The following is an 18,580-nucleotide window of genomic DNA, read 5'->3' as shown; positions in this document are numbered from 1 at the left end:
CCTCATCATTATTTGTAGGGCCTGCCTAGTCTATTATACTGAGGAAAGGTAATTTGCTATAATTTACTAACCACTCTCCTCTTACAATATATTTGGGCTCTTTCTAGTTTTTTGCTTCCATAGATAGACCCATAAAGAATATCTTCAAGTATAAGGGTGGCTGGCTCAGTTGGTGGAGTATGTGACGCTTGATCTTGCGATCCTGAGTTCGAGCCCCATGTGTGGAATACAGTTTACTTAAAATTAAAAAAGAAAATTTAAAAAGAATATCTTCAGGTATAGAGATTTTGGATTCTCTTGAATTATGCCCTTACCTGGAGTGGGGTTATACTTTGTGTTCACACAAAAGTGTGGACCTCATTTTGGGTAACCAATTTCCAGTGAAGTAATCTTTAAGAAAGGGTCAAACAAGGGGCACCTTGGTGGCTCAGTTGGTTAAGCATCTGGACTCTTGATTTCACCTAGAGTTGTGATCTCAGGGTCTTGGGATTGAGCCCCTTGTCAGCTCTTCCATGCTCAGTGGGGAGTCTGCTTGAGATTCTCTCTCTTTCCCTCTGACCCTCCCCTGACTCATGTGTGCTCTCTCTCTCTCAAATAAATAAATCAATCTTTTATAAAAACGAGGTGGAATGGGTGGGCAGGATTTAGAACTGCAGAGATTTTTGAGGGAAGTATGTAAGTATTGGGGGGTTGGCATGGGACGGAAGGACAGCTCTTAGAGGAAATGTGGGGGACGGCAGAGAGAGTGGGGCAGGGCATCTGTAGGGGGAGCAGGAAATGCAAGGGGAGTGAGGCCTCTGACAGGCAGGAAGTCATGGGATTGTTTTCTATAGACTCCACACTTCCCTAATGCCTTTGCCGCTCAAGGTGGCCAATGAGGTTCTGGCAAACACTGAGGACAGGCCAATTGCTGTGGGGACATGAAGCTGCCGTGTGTGTGCGTAGGAGGTAGACAGCTGGACGGCTTTCCCCGGGGCCAAGGTAACTCTCTGGCCCCTTGGCGGCTGCCCTGGGCAGCCCGGGCGGGGTCAGCTGGGGATAGGCCACAAATAAATATAGATGCAGGGAAGGAAGCCAGGCGGCCCAGCCCTGCACTGACCTCTTGCTGGAAGGCTGAGAAGGGTGGGGAGGGGCTATGTTCTGGCAGCCTCTCTCCAGGGAAAGTGAGCCCTGGCTCATCAGCCCCCTAGAAATGCTGGAGGCAGCTGGCCCTCCACGGGGACCAGAGTGAGGGCTAGTGGAAAAGCTGGTCGGGAGATGCGGCTCTAGTAGAACTGAGGGCAAATCACATTCCCTCCCTGGTGATCCGCCTCAGGTGCTGCCCAGCTTGATGCAAGCAGGCCAAGGGGCTGATTGGCCCAGAGGACCCCCGGGGCCCCCAGTACAGGGGGCAGGGGGCAAGGCCAACTCACAGCTCCCCTCCTTGCTCCTATGGGCCTTGTTTATTCTGAAGAAGAAGGATGTCCAGAGTGTAAACATGTCTTCCTTGCTCTCCCACTCTCTCAGTGGCAACCAGTGTCCGCCTTAGGACTCTTGGGGGTTCCAATTCTGTCCCTGCTCCCAGCGCCACTGCCTGGCTTTCCTTGCCACCACCCTGGGGTTAAAACCCTGGCACCAGCACCCCACCATGCATACCGTGTCCACTGGGTCTGATCAAGACAAGACCCTGTGGCACCCCTGAATCTGGGAGGGAGATTCCAGCAAGGCAGTCACTCCATCACAGACGCATTTATTGGCAAAACCTATAACCAAGCATTGAGGGGAAGGGTGCTAGCAGAGTGGGTGACTTTCTTTCCACTTTCCTTAGCAGTGTTCAAGGAGCAGGAGGAGGGAGGGGCAGGGCTTTCCCAATGAGGATAACCACACCAGCAGCTAACATTGATGGAGCACTTCCTCTGAGGCCTGACATCAGGCTGTGCTAAAGCACGTGTTTTACATGCATGGTCTCATTTAATCCTTACAACAATCCTACAAGGTAGGTACCATTATCGTCCCCATTTCCCTGACAAGGAATCTGAGGCACAAGCCAGCGAAGTGGTGAGGAGCGGCTGTCAGCACTCAGGCTGCCCTGAGGGCCTCCCGCCAGGTGCCCCTGGTTCTCCGTTTCAACCATTTCTCACCACTTCCAGCTCTCTCAGCTCTTTATATTTTTGTTTTGTAAAAAAGAAAAAAAACAAAAAAGATTATGCCCATATTCTGCAGAACCCACTGGCTTTTACCCTAGTTGGTCAAATCAGGGTTCTCCCCAAGATTCAGCTGGGGTGAGACTTTGGACAGTGTGTCTCAAACTGGAGGCCTGGGCATTTATGCGAAGCTGAGGTACAATGAGAGCTCTTACAAAATACACAATAAATTACAAACCTCCTCCCCCCCACTTCCTCCCCCCCCAAATCTAAAACAGACTGTACATTGCCCTCCCACTCCCCATCTTATCTCAGGTGCCTCTGTATCTGCAGGGTCTGGGGCCCCCTGTAAATGTTTGTGGAATGAGTGTGTGAATGAGTGTGAGCATGGCAGGAAGGAGTGAGCACTGTGGAGTCCTGAGTCCCAGCCCTGATTGTATCCTCACCCACACCTTGTCCTCACCAGGACACCTCCCTTTGCCCCAGAGAAGAGGGTCCCTGGGTGGGGGTGGGAACAGAGAGGGGAGGGGAGCAGTCAGCAGGAGTCAGCATCTCTAGGCATGGGAAGGTAGGTGACTGAGGTAGAGCATAGGGCTCCGGCCTCAGAGTCAGAAGACCTGGTTCAAATCCCAGCTGTATGGCTCAGGAGGTGTGTGACCCTGAGCCGACCTGAAGAAGCATGGCGACTACCGTATGATAGCCCTTTCAAAGCTGTCAAGGCCCCCTTTTCACATTTATCTTTGGTCCTCAGTAACCATTCTGTAACATGGGTATTATTATAAATATACCCATGTTACAGAAGAGGAAGCAGAGGCTGGAGAAGTCAAGGGGCTTGCCCAAGGTCAAATAGCATGCAAGAACTTGAACCCCACCTCCTCTACCTCCCTAGCTACTATCCGGTCTGTGCTGTGAAGAGGTTGACTGGGCTCCAAGTCCTCCAATTCAGGAGCTTCACGTGGCAGGGTGGCAGCGGGAGGGACTAACAGTAAATTCCCCACAGTGTAGACCCTACTGACCATCTCCAGCCATAAAACTTGGTTTATCCCTCGTGGAAGGTTGCCTGGACACCCCTTCCATCTGCCACCCACAACCCCAGGAGGGATCTGAGAGTCGATGAGATACCCATAAACTTCTGCTTTTCCTGGGAGAGTGGGGAAGTGGGAGGGTGGAGGGGGCTCTGAGGCTCACACCTTCCCTCACACCGGCATGTGCACCTCATTGTATTCATCCTGACCTTCCTCTTCATTGAAGGTCGGCTTGGCATCGTCAGCATCCAGCTGGAGGGTAGAGGAGGAAAGAGAGGGGGTGAGGTTTGGGGGAGGGATGGGGCCGATGAGCGCTCACCCCAGTGCTGAGAGCACCTCTGGAGTGAGGAGAGGGCATGACTCTCTCTGGATTGGACAAGTCACGTCCTCCTACCTCAACCCCTAGGTTTGGTCTACATGAGTTGTTTCCAAAAGGGTGAGGAACCCCTGGGGATCTGGCACTCCAGCAGGGGAGGGCCTCCAGAGGGTGGGGCACCTGTTCACTAGGGCAACCCCACAGTGACTGTCACGTCGTGGAAGAATTTTATTAGTGGAGCAACTCTGTCCAAGGTGACTTGGAAGACCACATGGAGGGCAGCCCGGGTGGCTCAGCAGTTTAGCGCTGCCTTCGGCCCAGGGCATGATCCTGGAGACCTGGGATGGATCCCACATCAGGTTCCCTGCATGGAGCCTGCTTCTCCCTCTGCTTGTGTCTCTGCCTCTCTCTCTCTCTCTCTCTCTCTCTCTCTGTCTCTCATGAATAAATAAATTTTTAAAAATCTTAAAAAAAAAAAAAAAGAAGACCACATGGAGAGCTGCTCAGTGGTCAGAACAGCTCATGTGGCACACACCCTGCGTGCTTCTTAACCGTCTCTCCATCCCTGTCCTTACCTTTCCCTGCTCAGGTGAGCAAACCCAGGGCATAGAGGAAGGAGGCCACCTGCTCCAGGTTGGACACCAGGACGAGGCAGTGCCAAATTTGGATGAGGGCCCTGGACCCAGATCTTCACCACCGCCCTCTACCGCCTTCCTTTGTTTCCAGACCCACCCCTCCTATTCTTCCAGCCCCTGGGAGGATCCCTCCCTGTCCCCCAGCTCTGGGGTCCCTGCCTCCAGCCTCTGCCCTCTCCTCACCGTCCCTCCTGCCCCGGGCATGGAGGGTAGGGGTGGGGAGCAGCCACTCACACACTGGAGCTCCAGCTTCCTGAAGATGAGTGGCAGCAAGAGGCGGCGCAGAGGCACAGTGAGGATGAGGATGAAGGGCAGGGTCAGGGAGGTGGTCGGGAAAGTTTTCATTGTCCACAGCACTGCCAGGCAGATGATCTGGATGACCGTGAATAAGTGCATGCGCCAGGTCTTTACCTGCAGGTGGAGGCTGCGGTTACTGCCTGCCCAGCCCTGGCACCCAGCAACCCCCACCACGCTCTGGGCTGAGCAGCCAGGACGGCTCTGTACCCGCTTGACGTAGGGCACATCCGGATGGTACTTGGGCGGCTTGAAGAGAAGCAAGACGCGGTCAAATAACTGGATGCCGCTGAGGGACGTGACCCCCATGTAGAGGAAGATGCCAAACAGCACAGCCAGGGGGATGAGGGACAGGATGGGCCCCATGAGGATGGACACGCCTGCAGGGAGAACCATGCACTCTCAGTGCCCGGGGCCCCAGAGGGCTGACAGCATCGGGGGCTGGGGAATGAAATTACAGGGACCCTAGGAAGCCCTTTCTGTGGATTCTCTTAATAGGTAATACCCTCATTTTTCAGATGAGGAAACACTCAGAAAGGTGAACCAACTTGCCTAAGGCCACACAGCTACAGAGCGGCAGATCTGGGAGTCAAACTCTTGCCTTTGAAAGATTAAAACCTACTCCTTTAGCCTCGGGGGTTCACGGAGGTCGGAGGTCGGAGAAGCCCAACTTCTCCATGCCCCAGCCCAGAACACCTCCATCCCCCTCCACCTATCCAAACCCTAACCCTCCTCCAACTAACATCAACTTTGCCTCCTTTAAGAAGCTTCCCTGGCAACTCCACCAGTGACTGTGGCACTGCCCACGCTAAGCCTAGCTGGACTCTCAGCTGCTCCAGAACTTGAATCAACCCCAGTGATCCTGTCTTCTCCTCTCCCACCCCAGATTATGCCCGGAGCACTGCCCTTGGCATCAGTCATAAAGCAGCCAAGCCAGAGAGACCTCAGAGGCATCTAATGAACCCTCTCATGGTACAGACAGAGAAACTGAGGCCCAGGAGGAGGAAGGATACTGAGTTAGCAGCAGAGCAGGGCTGGGACCCAATGTTCACTGAGCTTCTGTTGAGTAAAGCTCTGAATACTGGGTCCTATTTAGAGAAGGTCTCAGTATGGAGTACCCCCCCCCACACACACATATCCCCCCGCCGCCCCCATGCTTCCTCCTCTGCTCAGATGTCTATCTCAGTGCCTTGGGCCTTGGGCATTTCCTCCAGAACTTCCTCATGTGAATAGATGACCCTGGGGAGACATGGGGAGGGGGCATGTGGGGAGACCAGGCTGTGGGGTGGACAGGGCTGATGAAGGCACTGGATCCTAAGGGGCAGGGGCTGGGGGCTGGGAGCAAGGCCAGAGGGTGGTAGGGAGTGCGGCCAGCCCCTACTCACCCACGAGCACAGCGACCAGAAGCCCGCTGATCCGCTGCTCCCTGACCTCCTGAATCTGGGGGGCAGCTCCCGGGATGTTCGCCTTGCCCATGACAGTGAGCGCATTGGCGTGGGTGACTGAACGAACGGTGGTGGCACTGAGCCAGGGCATCCCAAAGAGGGCAGCCACACCGCCCATGCCTATGACCAGCAGCAGGTCCAGGTGGAAGCCAGAGCCCTTGACCATCTTGCGCTCTGGTTTGCTGATAATCAGCCTGGAGGTGGTGTGGGAGGTCAGGGGTAAGCAACATTCTCCGTCATCCCCACCCTCCTGGCCCCCTCCTTTCTTCTCCATACTTGGGTCCCTCTGTATCTTAGTTTATCCTGCTGTGCTCATCTCCCTTAGAATTCCTCACTCCCCTCCTCCCATCCCGTCTTGAGAATCCAGACTCTAAGAGTGCAAGTATCCTAAGATAGCAGCACCTAAGATAGCAGCACCTAGAATGCCCGTCCACAGGCAGATTTACGCTGAAGCCAATGAAGCTGAGCTTCTGGGAGCCTCACTGGTGAAGGTCCCTTCCGGGTTGTGCCATCTCATTTTGTAGTTCTCATTTTGTCTTCTTTGTCTCAAAAAGGCCTCCCCAAATTATACCATGTCAGGTCCCACAAAACCTGCACCTGCCCCTACCCATCCATCACTCCTGCTCATCAGGAGGGCCACAGGTTCCACTGGAACTAGAGCTCAGTCCTTGGTGTCATGCCTGCCTGGAGCCTGTCCCTTTCCCTGCCTCAGACCCTCCCAGGCCCAGCTCTGCCCTTACGTGGTAATCTGGGACTCCAGGAAGATGAGGATGAAGACCAGCAGGGCAGGCAGGACAGAGGCAAACATCATCCAGATGGGGAAAGGCGAATACAAGCCCAGTGGGTGGATGACCCAGCCCCGGGCTGAGGCGTTGGACACTGAGAGGCCTCTAGGCACACTGAGTTTCTGTGAGAGGGGAATGCTGGTGAGAACATTGGGGCAGAGAAAGGGAGGCAGGGGCAGGGAGCCAGGGTCCTGAGCATTTGGGGACTTATTTATATTGAGCACCTACGTTGTACCCAGTCACTGCACTAAGCTTTTTACAAACATCTTCTCATTCCCCACTTTATAGATGAGGAAACAGGATTAGAGAGGTTGTGTAGTTTGCTTTGCTTTGCACAGCTATTTGGTGGGGGGAACTGAGATTCATACTCAGATCTCCCTGGCTCCAAAGCAGATTCTTTCCTACTGCCTTGGTAAAAGGCAATCTGTCCCAGGCCCTTGCTTCAGCCAGAGGTGTCCTGTAAGGCTGTGGGAAGATCTTGGGGCTCTCAGGGGAGGCAGGAATGAGTAAGGGTAGTTCTAGCTGGCTTCAGGTTTGGGAAAGCTGTTCTTGGGAGGGGGCATATTGGGAGAATGAGCTGACAGTGGGAGGAGAGTGTCACCTGGGTGTAGGTGTCCGTGATGAAAAAATCCACCATGACCATGATCAGAATGGAGATGGGAACCCCGAAGTCCCCGATGACCCGTCGCAGCTGAGGGCAAGCAGAGAAATCAAGTCAGTGCCCAGTTGTTTCCCCACCTCCTACTTCCCACTTGCCCCCACTCCTGCTCCCTTTTCATCCAACTCTTCTTCATCCTTCTTCATCCTTGCTCTTCCCAGGGGATCCATCAACATCTATTGCCCTGTCCTACATCTCAATGCACCTGCCTCCTTTCTTCTTCCCCTGGCCCAGCCCCACCACTTGCCCCACGGCTGCTCCACCCCTTTCTAAGAACTCTTCCCAGCTCCCCACTAGGTTCTCAGCCTGGACATGCTGAGAAAGGGTGGTGGGCTTGCTTGAAGAGTGAAAGCCTAAATGAGAAAGGGGTCAGGGAGGCTTGGAATAGGGAAAGGAGGAGAGCTAATGGCACTGAGGAACCTGGAGAAGTGCTTTGGATGGGGATAAGGCAGTATAGCCAAGGGCAGGGCTGGGGTGTGTGTGCTGACCTTGCCAGGGAAGTAGGAGCTGTTCTTGAACTTGCGCAGCATCATGGCGAAGAAGAAGGTGCCAGCCATGAGCACAAGAGATAGGAGGGCTGTGTTGGGCAGGGGACCCTGAGGTTTGGGTATGACTGTCATATTGTAGTCATAATGCTTCTGCAGTGGATGGTCCTGGAAGATCTGCAGCAGAAAACAAAGGCATCCTATTCTCTCTCATCCACCCATCCATCATCAATTATCCATTCATCTATCCATCCATCCACCTATCCATCCATCTATCATCCATCTACCCCATTATCTATCCATCAATCTGTCCATCATCTATCTATCTATCTATCTATCTATCTATCTATCTCTCCATCCATCCACCCATCATCCATCAATCAATTTGTCCATCATCTATCCATTCATCCATCCATCATCCATTATCCATTCATCCGTCCATCCACCTATCCATCCACCTATCATCCATCTACCCCATTATCCATCCATCAATCTGTCCATCATCTATCATTATCTATCCATCCATCCATCCATCCATTATCCATCCATTCACTTATCTTCATCCTCAATTGAGAGGAAAACAAAGAGACAATGGAATTCTATAGCTTAGTTTTCAGGAGTGGAGACCAGGCTCAGCTTGGGTGGGGCAGACCATGACAGCAATGAGTATACATGTGTGCATGTCAGCACTCAGGACCTGGGAAACATGAGAAGGCTGGTGGGCGGGAAAGAAGTGCTAAGGAGGCTCCTAAAAAGGCCTTCAAAGACTTGGAAACAGAAATCCCCACCAACTGACAGAGTCAGAGGCAGACATGCAGTGTCCACCCTCCCTCTATATAAAATGCAGATGCAGAGGTAGGCGTAGTTTAAAGTAGTGGAGCTGAGGAGGCAGAGTGCTCCACCCACAAGCCCTGTGGTTCTTTTTTTTTTTTTTTTTTAAAGGATAGTATTTATTTATCAGAGAGAGAGAGAGAGAGAGAGAGAACAAGCAAACACGAGGAGCTACAGAGGGGGAGAGAGAAGTAGGTTTCCCACTGAGCTGAGAGCCTGATGTGGGGCTCAATCCCAGGACCTTGGGATCATGACCTAAGCCCAAGGCTGATGCTTAACCGATTGAGCCAACCAGGCACCCCAGCCCTGTGGGTTCTTAAGGGTGAGTCCCCAAGTGGGTGTGGGGGACATCAGAGCCTCTGGGACCCCTGCTACCTCTCCATGAACCCAGTCTTCCGGGTTCAGTCTCACATACACACTGGACATGCTCACACAGAGATGCTCCCTCAGGCAGGTGCTCCGCATGGTCATGGCCAGAGTACCAGCCCACAGGCAGCAATGTTGCCGTGAATGTGATCATAGCTACACATGATGAAGACACAGCCACACACGTGCTATAAGGACACCTGTGCAGTGATGCACACGGCCACGTGGTGTGTGCACAGAGTCGCACAACATCAACACTCCCATAACCCCCACCTTGACCAGCTTGACGAAGGTCTCATAGATGAAGATGAGGGAGATGAGGAAGGAAAAGATCTCTTGGGTGTAGCGGGAGATGAAGCGGACTAGGAAGCTGCCCTCGAAAGCCACCATAAGCACCACGAGCAGGACGAGCCAGAAGCCGATCCACACACGACCCACGATGTACTCCAGGTTGTTACTAGCACAGAACTGCAGGGGGGTCAGAGAGGACTGGGTCAGGCAGGTGGGCCCAAGTACCGTGCCTCAGGCAGGTGGGGCTGGGGCCAGCTACACGGACAGAGTGGGGCCAGAACAGAGCTACCGAGAAAAAGGCTTCTTCAAACACAAGCAGGGGTCCTGAGAAGCCAACCACAAGCAAGGGCTGAGCCCCGAGCAGGGAGAAGAGGATGCCCTGCACCGCGGTGGAGATGAGCAGCTCCGACACCCCCATCTGGTTCTGGGTCTTTTCTCCTGTGGGTAGAAGTTACAGAATGGTCAAGGTCAGGAGGTCATTTCCAGGTCCAATTGAGCATTTCCCAAACAGGCTATTGTAGGGGTCTGGACTGTCAGATTGGAACAGAAGGCAGGGTCGACACAGAGGCCAAAGGGTCAGGGGTGAGGGCTGGGGGTCATGCAGAGCCACTGACCTAGGAGGCCACCGAAGGTGATGGCAGGTGACAGGGCAGCAAAGTAGATGAATATGACAGCGGCCAGGACCTGGGGGCTGAACGCGTCTGTGATGTCACTCAAGTAGAGGGGGTAGCGGCGCCGGATGTCACGCACCAGGCCCCCAAAGAGCAGGCCTGTTCGCTGCAGAGGGTCGTCGGACTCACCAGGGCCCCCGGGTCCCCCATTCAAATCTGTAGTCAACAACAGGACCATGGTCACGGAGGGTCACAGGAGGAGGTATGGGGAGAGAGGAATTGTGGATAGCATCTTCTGATGGGAATGGGGTGGCCGAGAAGGCTGGGAGGCATGAGGACAGAAAGAGGGGATGCCGGGGTGTTGGATGGGAGGAGGGGAGGCAGGGGCTCACGGGGCCACGCTGAGGTATCTAAGGATGTGTGGGGGCTTCGGGGCAGGTACCTAGGCCCTTGTAGAAGTGGGGGTCCGGCTTGGCAGGGCTGAGCAGGTAACGCCTCCGCAGCAGCTCCTTCTGGACGGGCACCAGACTGAGCAGGGCCTGCTCTGAGGGGACTTCGCAGGGCGGCAGCACAAGGCTGCAGTCCAGGAAGCAGTCCAGGTTGCGGACTAGCTCCTCTTTGGTCTGGGCCAGGTAGGCATCAGTGCGGAACACCTGCGGGCCAGAGAGGGGGTCAGGACTGCCTGGACCTGCCAGCCCGGAGGACCCAAGCGTCCACATCCATGGCCTCCAGGGCCAGAACCCTCTCACCCAGCTCCCTCTGGCTAGGAATGGCCTGCTCTGCCACCCCCTTACTTCTGTGCCCACCACAAAAGAGTTTTGGAGAGGCAGATGGGCCCTTGAGCGGGGAAAGGAGAAGCACTAAAACAAACCAGGGGGAGCTTAGAGCAGACCAGGTGGAACCAAGTAGGCTAGACCAGACCAGGCCAGACATAACTGGGTAGAACCAGGTCAGAGTGGCCCTCACCCAGGCCCCATGAGGCAGGGCTAGGCCAGACCACACGAGCCCAGACGACCTACCCCTGGCCAGACAGGGTCAAAGCAGCCAGGTTAGACTGAACATGCCAGACTAGCAAAACTAAAGTGCCTACCCAGTGAGTGACCTCAGCTGCCACCCAGCCCTCAGGCTCCCCCAGGCCTCGCCAGCCTCTCCTCACCCGCTCCGACATGAGGGTGGCAACAGCCCGACCCAGTTGGGTGTAGTCGGTGTTGGGGGCCTCGGGTCCCAGCAACACGAAGAGGAAGCGTACAGGCAGAGGCAGCCCCAGAGCGTCCAGCTCCGTGGCCATCTGCAGCCGCACGAAGCCCAGTACCGGGCGCTCCAGGAACGCCGCTCGGCCTGTGAGGGGAAGGGGCCAGGACAGGCTGAGGAGGGACCGCTGGGTCTGTGCTGACAGAGAGGGAGGCTGGGCCGGGACAGGAGGCAGAAGCGGGGGGCATGGAGGGGTTATGGGGATCAGGGGAGGCACCAGCTGCTTACCCACTAGCACCAGGGTGGCCTCCGAATCTGGGGGAATCTTTTCCAGAATTCTAGATGGTGAATCCTCTGTGCCCCCCTCTCCCTGTGGAAGGAGGGTGGTGAGGGGAGTCGTCTGGCCACTCTGAGCTTCCAGCCCTCTCCTCATCTCAGGCTGGTAGCTTTCTGGCTCTGCTCATAGCCCTGGTACAGCCTCACCTGTTTACAGAAGAGCTGCATCTCTAATGAGGGTTGCTGGGGGAGCAGAGGCTGTGAGGGGTCCCCAGAACGCAGCAGAACCGCGGGCTTCACACCCCCCAGGGCCTCCAGGTCTCCGGCGTGCCTGCGGACACAGGGGACTTGGATTGAGTGAAGCTGTTCAGACTGGGATGTTAGTAGCACGGAGACCAGTGGTAGGAGGGATCAGGTGGGGCTTCCCAGTGACCAGACTAGAGGGACCCCGGGGCAGAGGGACAATCAGCCTTCTTTGGAAGGACATTATGGATGCAAGCGGATGGTCTGTGTCTGGAATGACATGGTGGAGCCTGGAGGGAGGGAGGGAGGGGCCTTGAGAGCCTGCACTCCCGAGAACGTGGAGACATGGTCACGGTCATTCAAGAGGTGTCAGAGGCAGGAGCCATCGTGGAAGAAAAGTGGGCCCTGGTCTGGTGGGGGAGAGACCACCTGGGTCTCCAGGGAGAGCTTGGGGCAGGTGGGCTGGGCAGGTTGACCCCTTGACTGTGGAGTCCAGGTCCTGGCAGGCAGGGGCACCTGTGCTGGAGCAGCAGGACCCGGAGCAGGAGGTCTCGGTCCTGAGGCCGAATCTGCTCCTCGTAGATAAACTGATCCAGCAGCTGGTTGGCCACTCCCGCTAGGGAGGTCTCTGGCAGATCCAGGAGGACAGTGCCTGTGAGGGGTGGAGGGGTGAGCTGGATGGCTGGGTGGTGGCCCTCCTGCCCACCACCACGCCTATGTGTGGGTCTTGCAGAGGGGACCAGCAGGGCTCACCCTTGACGAAGGCTTTCTGCAGCTCCAGGAGGCTCCAGAAGGTGAGGTAGGACAGGTGTGGGGGGCCCCAGACCCCGTCCTCCCCCAGGTTCTCCTCCAGCCGCACCCAGTGCGCTGCCTCCATCCACTGCAACTCCTGGTTCTTCTCATCCATTACCAGTTCCTGCAACTCCACATAGATCTGCAGCCCCAGAAGCCTGAATCAGTGTCTCAGGCCCCAAGGTGGGACCCTGGGGGGAGCATGGTGGGCATTAAACAGGCTCCAAGAGATGTTTGGAGGAGGCCCAGAGTCCTGGAGCACTCAGGGCAGACCCAGAACTCAGACTGGTGGAAGCAGCAGCCTAGCTGGGTTGAGGAGGTAGGGAGTTGGGGGGTGGGGGGAGAACAGCCCACAACTCTGGCTTTGTTCCCCAGCTCCCTCACCCTATTTCAGAGGCACTTGGAGAACCTCTGGACCAAAAGGGATGCTAGAATGGACACCTGGGAGGAGAAAGAAAAGGGAGCCTTTGGGGTTATCAGGTGGGTCTCCTGCCTCCAAGACTGTTGAGTGGGCTCGACATGCCTTTGGGTTTCCTTGGGGCCAAGTGGCTGCTCCCAGGAGCCTAGCTGAGGGTAGATCCAATTTCCTAACCAGCTAGACAGTCTGATGCCCAGCGGGGATGTGCAGGGCCAGGAGGGCCTGGGCAGGGGGGGAACGTATTTAATTCGGAAGCACCTGACAGCCCAGCCAAGGCCAGAGGGCCCGAGAGCACAGACCTCTGGCAATCCCTTTATCTCTGCCCAGGGAGCTCCCTGCTCAGTGGAAGAGAGACCCAGGTCTCCTCCCTCCACAGGGGTGTCCTCTTCCCTTCGGTCTATTTCCTGAGATGTCCACTCCTGCCCTGCCCTGCCTGCTTGTGGGGATCCCCCGTACTGCAGCTGGGCCTATCCCTCTTCACCTCCCTTCTCCTGGTAGAAGGGTAGGTTCACAGGCGGCACAGAAAAGAGAACCGGGGAATGCCGGGGGTCCTCACCTCGTGGGTGCCTGCGCGTGGTGTGGTGTCTGGGTGTGTTACGGTGTCCTCGTCTGTGGCTGTCGGCTCAGTGGGGTAAGCTGAAACCCAAAGGTGGGTGAGTGTTGCCCCCCAGTAATCCCTCCCTTAGGGTCCTCCTCCACTCCACAGGTGCCCCTCCATTGCAAGCTTCTGAAAGCAGCATGAGATGATCCCCACTCCCTCCTGTTGCCACTGGCTAGGACCCGGGTGCCCGCACCCCACTGCACTCCACTCCACTCCTGCTGTTCAATGGTCTGTGGCTCCCTGTGCCTGTTCTTGGCGCAGCCTGGCTCTTTTACGCCCCATCCAAGCATTGTGGAAGACCCCCGGGAGTCATCTTCAGTGGTGACAGAGAGGGTCACCTCCAAAGTGGAGCGTCCTGAATGGCACTTCTCAGGATTCTCCTAGGATCTTCTCCTTCTTCTGGCACCTTCTGGGATCAGCTTCCCTTCCTTCTTCTCCCCTGCCTCAGGAATCCCACCAGCCCAGTACTTCTCCCCGTCTCCTGGTGGAGCTCTGGGAGCCAGGGTGGGCTCTGCCTTATATTGACCCCCACTTCTCACCCCACTCCCAGTCCTCATTTCCCAGAGGGGCCTCTTATCTTCAATACCAATTGCCAGCACTTAAGTCCTGTTGACAGTAAACAGGTGCCCCCCTGGGGCTCCCCAACTGAGACCTTGGCAGAGCCGGGAAGGTTTCCTGATGTCTTTCTTCCCTGAAGGTCCCTACAGCCCCTCATTTCTCAGGACCTCTAGACCCCCAAACAGAAATGATGTTCCTAGAATCGGCCCAGTGCCTGGCCTAGAAGTCAGCATTGGATGGTCACAGATGGCATGTGGGCTCATGCCCTTGTCACAGACAGGCCTGGCTGCCCTATCCCAAATCGAAGGGCCCCGCCATGGGTGACTAGTCCTGCCCCCACCCCCACCCCCAGTCACCTCCTGTGATCATTTCAAACAAAACTCTGTTTATCCTTCAATCAGCCAGGATTGTGGGAGAACTGGCCCTGGGGCTGGCAGGAGGAGGGGGTGTAGAGAAGGGGGAAGACAAGTTCCCCTACTGTCTCTCTGTCTGGGGATCAGCAGCTCATCCCAGAGAGAGAGACAGAGACAGAGAGAGAAGAGAGAGAGAAGAGAGCGAGAGAGATGGGGCTCACCTACTGGCTCCTCCACCTGAACCATGGGGACATACGGGTCCTCATATTCCTCCTGTTCCAGAGTGTCCTCCAGCCCCTCTTCATGGTCGTCCTATGGGAAGTGGCCATCAGGGCTGGGCTGGGAAGGCTTCTCAAGCCACCATGAAGGTAGGAGTCCAGGGTTGGGTTCCCAGAGTCCCCAGATAGGAGCCCGGCAGATACCACAAAAGACTCACCTGCCATTTTTCCATGGTGCTGTCCTGGTTGTCCATTGTCCACGATGATCCAAGCCCCCAGCATAACCCGCACTGCGGGTCCCTGCAGGTAGGAGAGCACAGGCTGAGTGAGGGACAGGGCATCCTGGGGTCTCCTGATCCTCCCCCAGAGGGGGCTATATTTGAGTCAAGGGGGATCCCAGGTGTTGGGAGGCAGTGGAGGCAGGGGAAGGAAGTGGGGGTTGGGTGGGGGAAGGAGCTAGATTTATTGGTGTGAGGACAGGTGTATAGGAGACAGGAGAGCTGGGGCAGGAAGACCCATCAATCAGAGGGTGTTTGAGAGGGTGAGGGTGTCCCTCGAATTCAACATCTCCTTCCATCTACCAATCCTCACTTGGCTTCTTCTCCTGTCCATGCCCAGGACTTAGCCAACTCCAGGGGCATGACCTATTCTTTCTTCAAGGAACTTAGCTCCCATGAGAGTCTTCACAACATACCCTCTTCTCCCAGAAATAGCTACTTTCTGCTGGGCGTGGGGCTGTAGCATCTTAGGGAGTGTCTCAGAGGTGCTGAATGATATGGCCTCGTTTCTCTCCTCCACTCCATCTTGAATTCCATCTCTCTTGCTCACTCCTCATGTATCCCATCATTCTTACCAAAGCCCTTCCTGCCCCAGGGCCTTTGCACACACAGTTGTCCATATCCTCAGTGCCCCTCTCCCCCACCTCAACCTTTCTCACATCTGAGCTCTTCAGATTCTCTTCCTGACCACCCTAAACATTCAGTAACCCAATCTGTCATTTTCTGGTTTCTTGACTCATTTGTGTACATATTGTCTGAGGATGCCTCTAGAAGGGAAGCCCCTCGAGTGCTAATATCCGTATCTTGGTCCCCACTGAATCCTTTACTCCTAGCAGAATGGTTGCCACATAGTAAATAGTAAGTAGGTGCTCAATAAATATATGCCGGGTGAATGTAAGAGCAGCTCCCCCTTGCAGGCCTGGGCCTCTGGGACTGAGGAGGCAGGACTTAGCCAAGAGGCGGCCGAGCCTGTGCATCAGCTTTGCTCAGTTATGTCTCTGGCAGAGAGGAAGTATGCTCACCCCAGGAATGTGAGGCCCAGCCCAAGGGGAGCACAGAAGTCCCCTAGGGTGGCCCTAGACTGGGTGTGCAAGGACTCCCTTTCCCCCTCACCCACTGCAGGCAGGGTGCTCCAGCAACAGGGATTGGGGGCAGGTGGCACACATCCCCACTCTGTACCCAGATGGTGCTGAGCGGTGTGAGTTGAGATGAATGAGATGCTGCCCCTCCTCTTGAAAAGCCCCCTGCTCTGAGTGGGGAGGCAAGTTGGGAACGTGTGACAGGCCAAGTGCTTCAGGAGACAATACGTCCCCCAGACAAACGAGAAATGAGCAGAAGGTGTTGGGTGCCAAGGATCATATGGCAGGACGAAAAGGAGGACCTACTGGTGGCATGGGGGATGGAGTGTCTCTGAGCAGGGGACACTGGGGCTGGGCCGAGGAGGCTGGAGGGATGTGCAGGGCTGAGAGGGGGAAGGATGGTCCAGGTGTGAGAAGGACCGTACAGAGGTCGGACCGTGCCAGACAGGGCTGGCTTCTGTGTGAGGGAACAGGGCAGGGAGGACGTACAGAAAGAGTTACAGAGACATTTCTCCTTGGGGGGGGGGGTGCTGCAGCCCTGAGAGATAGAGATAGGGAGAGAGCATACAGAGCCCCACCAAACTGCAAAGGGCAGGTGTTCCTGCCTTGCGGTGGTGGCAGGGGAAGTGATGACCAGGGGACAGTCCCATCTCTATTTTCTTCCTTCCTTCTTTGGCCTTGCCCTCTGCCTGGACCTCAAATCCCTAGCCGTCTCAAGGGTATTAGCCTTAGGTGCTAAAAGTCCCACCCGTGGGGCTGGGCTCTGCCCTCCACTTCCTATCTGAGAGGTGGACTGGGGAGAGGGGCCCTCCAGAGCCAGAGGAGGCTGCCTGTCTGCTCCAGCCTCTCTCTAGGACTTGGTCATCCCATCTGGACAACGGGAGCACCTTCCCACCAGGATTCTGAGACCTCAGTGAGAGAGAAGAGGGGAGAACGGAGGTGCCTTGAGCTCAGCTTGGGGCCTTAGAGGGTGCACCCATGACCCAGATTGCAGCCTCCACTGGGCCCAGCCCCCCCACTCCCCAGCTTCGGGCCTTGCTCTGGCACTGATAAGAGCTTAGAACCCGATCACTGCTCTGCGTCTGGAAGCTCACCAAACACCTGGCCAGCCAGCCAGGGCAAGGCCAGATAAGGGTGAGCATGGCATCTGGAGCCCCGGAGGTGGGGCACAGCTGGCAGAGGCTGGGGGGGGGGACGACCAGATGATGGGGAGGGCTCCCTGGTGGCATAGCACTGCCTTTGTGTAATCGCCCCCACACCGCACAAAGCTGTATTGCCTTATTTCTCATAATCCTCAAACCACTCTGTGAAGTGGGTAATGTCACTAAGATGAGAAAGCTGAGGCTCAGAGAGGTTAACTTGTCTTGGTCCTCTGGCAGGTAGATCTCAGAGGCAGGACTAAACTGTGGCCCTACTTGACTCCAACTACATCTCTAGCCATCACGCTGAGCTGCCTCCCAGAAGAGAAAACAGCTCCAAGCTGGCTTAGTGCCACTGGTTAAAAAACCATGGACTCTCCAGCTGGACTGCCTGGGTTCAGATCCTAGCCCTGCCACTTACGGTGTGACCTTGGGCAAATGACTCAACCTCTCTGTGCCTTGGTTTTCTCATCTGCGAAGTGGGGTCATAATAATGATGCCTATCTTACAGGCCTGTTGTAGCTCTGAGTAAGTTGATGCACATAAAGCACTTAGAATATGCCTGACACATAAAGAGCTCCGCGTAAATGTTTGCCATCATTATCCCTGTGACTGTGATCAAACTCAGACTTGCTGTCTTTATCTCTCTCTGATTTTCCTATAATTCCCATGGAATCAGCCCAAGTGCTTTGAGATCCTGGGGGGATGGGGGACTCCTTTCCCTCCAAACACTCCCTAGGCTCTCTCCCTAGGAGAGATCTTTTAGGGCCACAGTTTACTCCTGCCTCACAGTGCCAGGTCTGCCTGGTCGACTCCCTGGAAGTGTCCCAGAGGGAAGCAGCGTCAGTGGACAACTGTCCTCAGAAGAAGGAGATAAGATGGCCTGTGGGTCCCCAGCCATGCAGGAAAGAGGGGGCTGGGGGCTAAGACCTGAGTCTGTGGGATCCAAGGGGCTGGTAAAGAAGAACCTGAAAAGGACCTGCACCTGGAGGGGGAGCACATTTGTGCCCCCCGCCACCAGCCACACATACTTCTGTTGCCACGTGCCAGCCTCTTTTTCCTAACACCTGCAGCCCCGCACCCCGCAGCTACAGGTGCCAACGGGCCTGTGCCCTTAGGGGGAACAACACGCATCCTATGGTTCTTATCCCACCCACCTGCACCCCCTTGAGGGTCAGGCACCTGTGTCCACCTGGGCACAGATTTCAGGCTGGGCACCTGCAGAAACCCTTAAGACCACCTCCAGCCCCTCCCAGCCCTGCTCACCTGCTCACAAGCCTTGAGGGTCCCTCAGCGAACTCCTTCAGCCACGGGTATCCTCTGCCACCAGCTGAGCTCACAGCTGCTCTAACAGCACCAAGTCCTGGCTCCCAAACCCCGGGGGCAGCTCCCAAACCCCTGACTCATGCCCCCGCCTCCTAATCTGCCCGCCCCACGGTCCCGGGGAGCCCCTTCCCACCCCCCGCCCTACTCCTTCTGGGTGCCCAGTAAACAGAGTTATCTCTCACACACATCTGGACAGCTGTGAGTCTGGCCCACCCCACCCCAGCCAGCTAGCCCCCAAGGCTT

At 55.8% G+C, this 18,580-nt stretch overlaps 1 protein-coding gene across 3 annotated transcripts; it reads right to left on the bottom strand.

Annotated features, from left to right (window-relative positions):
- Window positions 1-1,713: 1,713 nt before the first annotated feature.
- Window positions 1,714-18,475, bottom strand: SLC4A1 (solute carrier family 4 member 1 (Diego blood group)). 3 transcript variants are annotated; one of them, XM_025986922.2, is made up of 20 exons: window positions 18,278-18,475; window positions 14,734-14,815; window positions 14,519-14,609; window positions 13,342-13,421; window positions 12,329-12,509; window positions 12,092-12,227; window positions 11,540-11,663; window positions 11,345-11,426; window positions 11,022-11,203; window positions 10,308-10,518; window positions 9,869-10,081; window positions 9,544-9,692; window positions 9,237-9,431; window positions 7,770-7,943; window positions 7,225-7,314; window positions 6,579-6,745; window positions 5,779-6,032; window positions 4,604-4,773; window positions 4,334-4,510; window positions 1,714-3,400 (listed from the first exon to the last, which is right to left on the bottom strand). In XM_025986922.2, exons 2-20 carry the CDS (start codon window positions 14,767-14,769, stop codon window positions 3,320-3,322), a joined length of 2,793 nt encoding a protein of 930 aa, XP_025842707.2. In that variant the 5' UTR covers window positions 14,770-14,815; window positions 18,278-18,475; the 3' UTR covers window positions 1,714-3,319. The 3 variants fall into 3 exon arrangements, with proteins under 3 accessions (XP_025842707.2, XP_072603143.1, XP_072603142.1); XM_072747042.1 differs by lacking the exons at window positions 14,519-14,609; window positions 14,734-14,815; window positions 18,278-18,475 and adding an exon at window positions 13,725-13,977; XM_072747041.1 differs by lacking the exons at window positions 14,519-14,609; window positions 14,734-14,815; window positions 18,278-18,475 and adding an exon at window positions 13,580-13,948.
- Between the last annotated feature and the right edge of the window lie 105 nt (window positions 18,476-18,580).

The sequence above is a fragment of the Vulpes vulpes genome, chromosome 2 (genome assembly GCF_048418805.1).
Source record: "Vulpes vulpes isolate BD-2025 chromosome 2, VulVul3, whole genome shotgun sequence".
In the NCBI taxonomy this organism is placed as follows: Eukaryota; Metazoa; Chordata; class Mammalia; order Carnivora; family Canidae; genus Vulpes; species Vulpes vulpes.
This window is presented reverse-complemented; position numbering and strand designations above follow the sequence as displayed.